The sequence below is a fragment of the Pundamilia nyererei genome, unplaced genomic scaffold (assembly GCF_000239375.1).
Source record: "Pundamilia nyererei isolate P.nyererei 1_Seehausen unplaced genomic scaffold, PunNye1.0 scaffold00001, whole genome shotgun sequence".
NCBI classification, from domain to species: domain Eukaryota; kingdom Metazoa; phylum Chordata; class Actinopteri; order Cichliformes; family Cichlidae; genus Pundamilia; species Pundamilia nyererei.
The window spans coordinates 8,559,369-8,568,811 of NW_005187402.1; the positions used below are offsets into that span (position 1 = coordinate 8,559,369).

General features: G+C 42.2%; 2 protein-coding genes across 4 annotated transcripts; both read right to left on the reverse strand.

Moving 5' to 3' along the window:
* Positions 1–884: 884 nt before the first annotated feature.
* LOC102198737 (gap junction alpha-3 protein-like) lies at positions 885–4,024 on the reverse strand. Of its 2 annotated transcripts, none has more exons than XM_005719695.1 (2): positions 3,737–4,024; positions 885–2,851 (listed from the first exon to the last, which is right to left on the reverse strand). In XM_005719695.1, exon 2 carries the CDS (start codon positions 2,825–2,827, stop codon positions 1,742–1,744), a length of 1,086 nt encoding a protein of 361 aa, XP_005719752.1. In that variant the 5' UTR covers positions 2,828–2,851; positions 3,737–4,024; the 3' UTR covers positions 885–1,741. The 2 variants fall into 2 exon arrangements, with proteins under 2 accessions (XP_005719752.1, XP_005719753.1); XM_005719696.1 differs by lacking the exon at positions 3,737–4,024 and adding an exon at positions 2,987–3,056.
* Positions 4,025–4,502: 478 nt separating this feature from the next.
* On the reverse strand, positions 4,503–8,112 carry LOC102199204 (gap junction beta-1 protein-like). 2 transcript variants are annotated; one of them, XM_005719698.1, is made up of 2 exons: positions 7,961–8,112; positions 4,503–7,099 (listed from the first exon to the last, which is right to left on the reverse strand). In XM_005719698.1, exon 2 carries the CDS (start codon positions 7,083–7,085, stop codon positions 6,258–6,260), a length of 828 nt encoding a protein of 275 aa, XP_005719755.1. In that variant the 5' UTR covers positions 7,086–7,099; positions 7,961–8,112; the 3' UTR covers positions 4,503–6,257. The 2 variants fall into 2 exon arrangements, with proteins under 2 accessions (XP_005719755.1, XP_005719754.1); XM_005719697.1 differs by lacking the exon at positions 7,961–8,112 and adding an exon at positions 7,341–7,454.
* Between the last annotated feature and the right edge of the window lie 1,331 nt (positions 8,113–9,443).

A 9,443-nucleotide genomic window follows, 5' to 3' on the forward strand; every position in this document is an offset into this window, starting at 1 on the left:
ACTCCATCATGAATCATCATTAATTTGCAAATTCGGAACATATTTTAATGATTTAATTTCCACAAAAGTCATTTGACACAACAAATCACACCTTTCAACTTTTATTTTATTTTGAAAAGATTTAAAAATTTTTCTATGGACACCTAAAATGTAAATGTGCCCTTTGGGTTGACTTTTGTTTAAACGCGGTGTAGGCTATAAATGAAACAGACGTGACAGTCAAGACAAAAAAGGTTCAGATATTTTTCATAGCGCATGTTTGAGGTATAAAAAAAGATAATTATTCAACACACTTTAGTGGGCTACATAATGAACTTTGAGGATAGAAACACAGTAAAGATCCTATCATGCTCGTATTGATCTCATACCGATATCAGTATTGGTATCAGTACTATCGATATTTAGATGAATCTAGAAAACACTACAATGACACCCGGATGGATAAGCTAAGAAAATGGATGGATGAACTCCTTGAGGCATCAAGCATAGAGTCACAAGGGTGCTTCCTCATGATGTACATGCTATGAGTTTCAAGGTTTCCATGCCAGCGATGTGTGCCTTCTTGGCACAGATGAGTATAAGATATGCATGCGAGGGACACGCAGACAGCAAAGACTTTCCACGTGTTTATTCTCGCTTCAACATGTCCGTTTTAAACACGTTAAAATGATGAGTCAAACATCACGTGGCATGTCCTCATTTCAGAGACCCCGTGTTCGTTAACAGTGTGATCGTTTTCAAAAGAGAAGCCTTCAGAGCTGCGCTGCATTTCAGCTTCTGTGTGGGCCAATATTACAGCTGGTTTTCATGTATTATCACCAGGGTTATGACATATCAATAGTTGCAGTGTGATAAAGACTCAAAATCACAAATTGAAGTGCAAATTTAAGACAATTTATTTCAAGCAGATTTGCAAACAAGGTTGTCATCAAGTGCTTCAAAGCAAACAAACGCCACAAATCCAGACATGAACAAGAATAAACCAATCGACATGCTTTTCATTACCTACTTTCTGGCTGCCTCAATAAAAAAAAAAAAAGGAAAGAGACAGTAAAAATGTGGGAACTCCTGAGACCCGTGCAATATCTGTTTTTGAGGCGCACTCTGGAATTAGTAACAGCAGTTCAAGCCTCCAATAAATTGTCAGGTATTGCACAACTCTTTACTTCAAGTCTAAGCAAGTGAACTATGCTAGATGATGACCTCAAAACATTTAAAGGGAGTTAAATTTAACTTTTCTCCCTATCTGATTTCCACGAATGAGGTCAGGTCAGTGCTGTGCAAGTTCCAGCCCTGAATTCTAGATGTTTCACACGTTGAGAAAAATAAAGACGAGCTCACTGTAAACCTGAGCAGACCCTCTCTGAATGGTGGAAAGATTCATACCAGTCAACACAACTTAGAAAACACAGATACAAAAACTAGTCTGTTGCCGCAGCGACAGACTAGTATCTAACATTTAATGCTACAGTCTGAAGTGAGATCCAACTTTGTTTCTCCACATATAAAGAAGCAGAATTTCTTTTATTGTGAAAGTTTATCAGAAATGTTGTTGCTGTTTTTTTGTGGTTCCATTTCAGGCTTCTCTCTGTGCCCTGTAAATACTACTCCCCTCTAAGCTGGAATGAGTCAAAGCAGTGCCATCTTGAAGAGGGGAGTCAGTTTGGCATGTATGAACACTTCCAAGCAACATATGATCCCCTTGCACATTTTAAGACCCCTCAGAGAAACATAAACCTCCTCATATCTTCAGATCGTCTATTCTAGTCTTGTTGTTGCTGTGTTTGGCACTGTGGCCAGGCCTGGCCTGCGTAGGTGACCCAGGGGCAGATCCTGCTCCCTTCTTTCCTTTCAGGTCACATTCCTCTGGCTTGCTGCTGCTGCTCCTCTCCACCGCCAAGTTGTCCTTGTTCTGTTTGTAGGCTGCCTTGCTGTGGTAGGGGTGGAAGGACGAGTCTGTGGCCGCGGTGTAGCACGGCACTGGTGGGTAAGCTGGCTGGACTTGGCGGTGCTCGTGGAAGTAGTCATCGTAACTTGGGGCAAATGGCACTGCAGTCTCGCCAGGCTCCTTGGAGATATTCCCATTGGACTGGTTGCGCCTCCTGAAGGTGATGCCCTGGCTGCACTTGGTGAAACCCAGATGGTAGATCTCTATGAGGTTGAGGAACAGAGACACAGAGGCCACTCCAAGCATAAAGATGATGAAGATGGTTTTCTCTGTGGGGCGGGATATGTAGCAGTTAACCACATTGGGGCAGGGGGGTCTGTCACATGTGTACATGGGTTTGAGCTCAAAGCCGTACAAAAAGTACTGGGCCACGATGAAGCCCACCTCAAACAGCGTCTTGAAGATCACATTGAAGACATATGTCCGCAAAAGCTCCCCCTGCAGGCGGACTCGTCCCTTATTGTCTCTTATCAGAGCCTTCTTGTGCTTCACATCCACAATGAGAGTCTGTTTGTCTGATTGATGACTGTGCTCCTTTTCTCTCTCCTTTTCTTTCTCCTTCTGCTTTTCCTCCATCCGGACTAGATGGAGAATGTGCCCCAGGTATATCAGAGTCGGTGTGGATACAAAGATTATCTGCAGCACCCAGAACCGGACGTGAGATATGGGGAAAGTGATGTCATAGCATACGTTCTCGCAACCGGGCTGCTTGGTGTCGCAGGTGAAGCCCGACTGCTCGTCGCCCCACACCTTCTCTGTCGCAGCACTCAGGATCAGGATGCGGAAGATGAACAGGACAGTGAGCCACACCTTCCCCACGACGGTGGAGTGCTCCTGGGCTTTTTCCAGGAGCTTTCCCAGCAGGTTCCAATCCCCCATGGCTGTGAGAGGTCAGATCTAGGACTACAGAGGATTTGAAAATAGAAAAAGTTATTTCATCTATAGACTGTTGTACACAGCAACAGAGATTAAATGACTACAGTAAAACTAATCCTGAGCGTACGCCTCATCCTTCCTGACGACTAAAAATTCTCTTACCAAGTTCAGCAGAGATCAGAACAACCAAGTCTTTTGGGAGCCAAGCTGCTAACTGAGCGTCCAACTGGGCGGCCGCCACTGAGCAGGTAGTGGTCCTATCCGCGTGGGTGCAAACAGGATTATATTTACTTTGGGAGGGTATATATTTGGCAAGTGTGGACAGGAGGAAGGCAGGTTTCAGACATGATTCTGCGGCTCCTGGCCTTCATGACCCCCGCCATGGCAACACGAGCCACATGAAGTGAAATCAAACACTGGGCAGATGTGGTGGGAGTGTGAATTAGAAACAGTTGAGTAATGTTAGCGCTGTCAGCTCCTGTGACACATTAGGTTTTAAATAGATTCTGCTTCTGATGAATGGTCTATACAGTAGTAAGAGTGGAAGTAGAAGGTATGCTGCTCTGGAGGATGAATTCAAGTGTTGAAATGTGGCAGGTGGGCTGACGCTGAGGGAGCCAGCACCAGCTATCGCAGATTGGACAGCAATTTAAATATGGGACCCGCACTCCACGGTGTGAGATCCCACATTACAATGAAGAATAATGCCATCATTCGAGGAAAAAGAAGTGAAACAACTTCAACTTCTGTTCTCACATAAGACAGCTGTTAACCTGCACTTACAGCATTTGGCCACAGCATGAACCATTAATAAGTTAACTTTAGGTTTAGGACTATAATTTAAACTCCTGAAGAAACAAATATTTCAGTCTATAAAGCATAAAGTTAAAAAAAAAATCACAGAAAACTTACATTTACTGGAGAAAGTCACCGGGTCAGCTCATACATCCTCTGTGGCAAAGCTTCCCACGTCTAGCAGGGTCCATGAGGCCTCACTGCTTTACCGACTGGCCTCAGTGCAACACTAATCTTAGGACCCCCAACAATGCCCTTGAATGGACAGGAAAAGCAGACTCTTGCGAGCCACAAACTTAGTTCCACACCGACAAGCTCAGTGACTCAGTCTTCTGTCTTCAAATACAACTCTCGCAGAAATCAGAATCCAGGCCCAGGGGTCTTTAGCCGGCCACAGCACACATATGCACACACACTCATCCAAAGAACCAACCAACAAACCTGCTCTCCCTTGACCCTCCCTCCCCCCTCGGTTAAATTTGGCACGGTGTGCACTGTCCAGTGTAAACTATTAAACAAACCCCTGCTCGCATGCTACGGCGAGTGACAGGGCAGCTGGCCAATGATCTTGTCTGCTAAGTCTGTCTGGCCACAAGTGTTCCCGAGATCTAAATATATCACAAGGGTCTCTTTTCCTATCATGGGGGTGGAGATGGGATGGTGGTGGTGCAGGAATGATTTGGAGATGAACAACTACTGGCATCCTGAAGTTCCAAATCACAGTGACAGGAAAGGGGTAAATGTATTTATTTATTAAAAAAGCTGAGTTTCAATGAGTTAAAATCCTAGCTACTAAACACAACAACTCACTTCAGACATATTTCATTATTTCATCAGGTACTCAAAGAAACAACACACTGCATGTTTGCTAAATAATCTCATATTATCTGCCAGTTTATTTCTTCATAATCCACAATGTACACTGTTTCAACCCATTGTATAGTTTATCAGGATTGATTACCTGGATGTAAAATGCTACAGGTGCATTTAGAAAGGGTTTTTTTGTATGTTACACGCACACATGGCAAACGATTTGTATAAACAGCTACTTTACATTTTATTTACATTTACAGGACAAGTGAGATGTTCACTAATATATCATGATGGTTAATACTAGGGTCTGTTAAACAGTACGTCAGCTGCAAACATTTATTTAAGCCCACTGGAAGAAAATTTTACAAAGATGAAAATTAAGGAAAGGTATTCTAACTCAAGGATATATCTGCAGTAATGAGACTGGACAAATTCTAAGCTGAGGTACCTCTGCAGACAAGCGGAAAGGACTAACACCGACATTTTTAACTTTTTGGGGATTATGAGCTGAAAATTGATGAAGGTTTACCGACAAGTCAAAGTGAACACACATGTAGAAGCCACAATATTAAAACCGCTGATGGTTGAACATCCTTACAAAACAGTGTTCTCTGTGGAAACTTCTTTCCATGCGTGAGAGTGCTACCATCTGAACACAACAGATCAAGGTAGTAACCTGGCCTCCAAACTCTCCAGACACACAACTTCAAAAAGTCGAAGTTTCATGCTTCAGTGCATTTGAGCTCTTTTGATGGCATGATATTAGGCAGCTGGTTTCAACACTGTGGCTTACAGGCACCGGTGATGACATGGCAATCACGTTTGGACAGTATTACATTGTTTTGTTTTGAATTGAAAATGTATTTTCTAGCACCAACTGTAGCAACAAGCGGTCTACATTAAGTTCAGAAAAAATCAGTGACCATCAAATAAAATCTAACCACCATACTGTTAACAGCTGTTCAAGTCATTTTACCCATTTATATGTGCTTTCCTATACATCCACTAGCTTCTAATGGTTTCATTTTTTGAATTTCTCATCCAGCATTTCAACTCCTTCAATAACCTCCGATTTTTAAAGGACCAAAGTGATGCTTCAGAGCATTTCGGTTGACTTTTACCGTTACGCGTTTTCGTTTGTTTAGTTTGGAATCGTGGCATCCACAATTTTCTTAAATTTCAGTATCGAATGATCTGCTATGGTGTGGACTTATGTACAGATTACAAACCCTTTTCCAAACAGCAATCTTCACAGACTTTTAGCACCAATTATAACTGGTATGTTTTAAATTGCTCATATTCAACAACAATTCTGTACACCTGTTTTATTCTTCTAAGAATACTGAGCTGCAACAACAATACGGCTGTTACAAAAACAAGGCATCACACTAATAGTCAGCCTAAGCTTGTCAACAACTTGACAAACTGTTATTTATACTAAAAAAATAATATAATGGAAGCTTTCAGAAGCATTGTGGAATCCAGAAAAAAGAAAAACAAAGAAAAAAAAACCCTAAAGATCTAATCAAGGTAAGCTTGATTTTACTGTAACAACAGCCACCTTGGATTTGAGTTAAAATGTTCTTAAGCACCAGTTTGGTCTTTAAACCTTCACTACAGACTCTAGTTTAAGCGAGAACGGCAGCCAATATTTGTGAGTAAAAATGAACAGATAAAAACAAGTACCTAAGATCCACTGACTGAATTATGTATAAATAAATAGCCAAAAAGCTGAAATTGACCTAATACACAGTATATATGTGACTTTAATGCACGAGATACTACGTGGTCAGGTGAGGTTACTGCTTATTAGTTCAAGAGAGTCTCAGAAAGCAGAACACCTCTCACCCCTCTCGGCTGGGCTCTTTTTGGTCACAGTGAACTTAGACTTGAGAGAATGATCTGCTATCAGCTGATTGATTTCATTTTGCTTGTAAGTGGACAATCTTTGGCTTATCCATGGTAACTTTGACTCGTCTTCAGAGCTGCGGAAGGACCGTTTGCAGGCCCTGCCTATGAGGTACACCACCTCTGCCAGGTTGAGCAGCACACACACCGCAGACACTGCCAGCATGAACACAGTGAATATGGTCTTTTCTGTCGGTCTGGAGACAAAGCAGTCCACCGTATTGGGGCAAGGGAATGAGTCACATTTCACCAAACGCACCATCTTAAAGTCAGGATAGATCAAGTAAAAGATGTAGAGAAAAGCCACTTCGAAAATTATTCTAAAGATGATACTGATCATGTATGTCCACCACAGAGCGCCCGTGATCTGAAACTTCTGGTTCTTGATGTGTTCCAGCTCTTTGGGACTACTGCGGCCTGCCCTCTTCAGGATCTTCTTGTCGATGTGCCTTCGGTGGGCTACGTGCATGGCCACTAAGAGCGCAGGGGTGGAGACCAGAATGAGCTGGAGCGCCCACAGACGGATGTGTGAAATTGGGAAGAACTGGTCATAGCAGACGCTATTGCAGCCGGGCTGCTGGGTGTTGCAGGTGAAGCCGGACTTTTCATCGCCCCAGACGCTCTCCGCAGCAACCACCAGGACCAGGATGCGGAAGATGAAGATGACAGACAGCCAGACGCGTCCGATGCCAGTAGAGTGCCTGTTTACACCGCTGATCACGGCATAAAAGGACCCCCAGTTCATTTTCGACTCCAGGTCTAGGGAAAAAAGGGATTAATATAAGTTTTTACAGGTGTAGGCAGTTACATGTGTGGGATGCTTTGCATCTAAAAATCACCCAAAATTCTAATTACTAAGAAAATTCACTCCCTTTTTTATTACTGGCATGAAGTCACAATGGCTTGCCAGTTAAATAAGGTCTTTAGACTATAACTGCACACAAAACTTAGCATTTCAGAAAAAATCGAACCGGTGTAACATGAGTAGTTAGAGGTTTACCAGGCTCAGCCGGCGGTGCAAGTGGCGTAAGCAGCACCGGGTCCAAAGATGACCATCTTGAAGTATGACCTGAGCATCAAGCCGGATTTGGCAGTCAGGAACAACAGACAAGAATTGCCAAGTAGCCTGCCGGCTGTATAAAAACAGGGGCGATGGCCTGCCATCATGCACCGTCAGAAGACGCAACAGGTTGAAACCAATTGCAAAACATTTGCAGAACCACGTGATATGCTCATCCTGTATTAATACTCTACTCCCAGGCTGGCTTACAGCCCAACTGCAGACAGACTGACAGACTGCCAGAAAATTTCTCCAAGGGAGCAGCAAGACATGCATCTCATTGAGGCTTTCCTTTTTTTTTTCCCTTGAGAGATCTCTATTGTTTGAGAATAGCTATGTTCTTTGAGGTTTTCCTTTAACAGATCTTAAAATTATGTGGCTTTTAAAGCATATTCAGTAAAACATTGCTACCATAAAGGGAATGGGGATGAGACCGTAAGCATGCCAAGTATTTGCCAAGTCAAGTCACTGGGGCATGTCAGTCATCACTCACCCCAAATCCAACCTCTCACTGAATGTTAGTATAAAACAATTAGAAAGGAGATAACATGAATTTTTACCTTCAGCTGCTGGTGGTACACAAAAATGTGTACAAAATGGGAAGAAATAAATTCAAATTTGTGTTTTTTAGCGAGCCAAAAGGCTGGATTGAGAACACCATGCGTTTGGAAAATGCTAATCATTCCTCCGCCACTAGCCACTGCCCTGCACCGTAGCGGTCATATGCTCTTATATAAACTATTTACATACAATGGCACCCTTTATGGGGCTGCAACAAGACTCTTTCAGAATTCAGATCAAACGCCTCGATTTCCGCCTACCCCGGGGCAAAAGAAAGAATCTGTGTGGACACAAAAGGCCTCAGCCTGCCACATTATTTATTGTGCTTGGCAGGGCAGGGAAGTGAAGGACGCTGTTGACCCGAGTCACTGCTGCTGCGACATTAACAGGTTTACGAATTCACACAGATTATATATGAACTAGGGAACTACTGCATAGTCTAATGGAGTGGCTAATTTGAATGCTACAGCACTTTAAAAGATTGAATTGATTAAATTGTCATTTGCACTTTAAAAATAAAATACAGCTTTAATTTTTGGTGTTATCTAGACTTTTTAATTCCAACAATACTAGCACAAGAATATATTAACCCAGTCACACAGGTTAGTCCAGTTAAGTCCAATATAATATGTTACCAAATGGTTCATATTAAAAGTTATTATTTACATAGCACCGTCAACAGGTTAGTTGTGGTCACACCCCCTTCCACGTAACAGTAGAAACCATGATTTACGGCAACACAACGTGGTCGTTTGTCATGTACAATCAGATGACACACAGTGGCTCACTGTGCCATGGGTTTTCCTGCATCACTCGCAGGCCGTACCGTCACTTCTGACAGTGTAGTGGGAGGGTTTGGGTGGCCTGCTAATAATCTGAATGAACTGCACCTCATTTACATTCTCTCTACACAAGGAAGAGACACAAATGTGCAATTGTAGCGAACACATCTTTATTTCAAAGGCAAATCTGCAAAAATAATGATAGGTTTGCCATTGCATAAGAACAATATTATTAAGTCAACAAAGCTTTTCTGTGATCAAAGAAAAATTATACATTTAAAAAACAAAACCAAAAAAGACCTGTTGTACCATGCAGATAAGGTAATAATATAGATATGAATACAACTTAATAGAGAGTGGGTAATCAGACTGAGCAGGCACTGTCTAGTGGCTAAAAATAATCAGGACTTGAAATACAGTTCTGTTCTTAAACACAGCAAAATGGAACAGGTTAACCAATATCTTTAAATTATACAGTCAAAATAAAGCATACAAAACTAGTTTTGTATGCTATCCCTGTACATAAAGAATAAAAGCTCGAGATACAAAAGAAAAACATGACTTAATGTGTACTAGTCCAGTTAATCCTTTATAAATCTACTTTTAATTTCTTTCACACACACACACACACACACACACACACACACACACACACACACACACACACACACACACACACACACACACACACACACACACA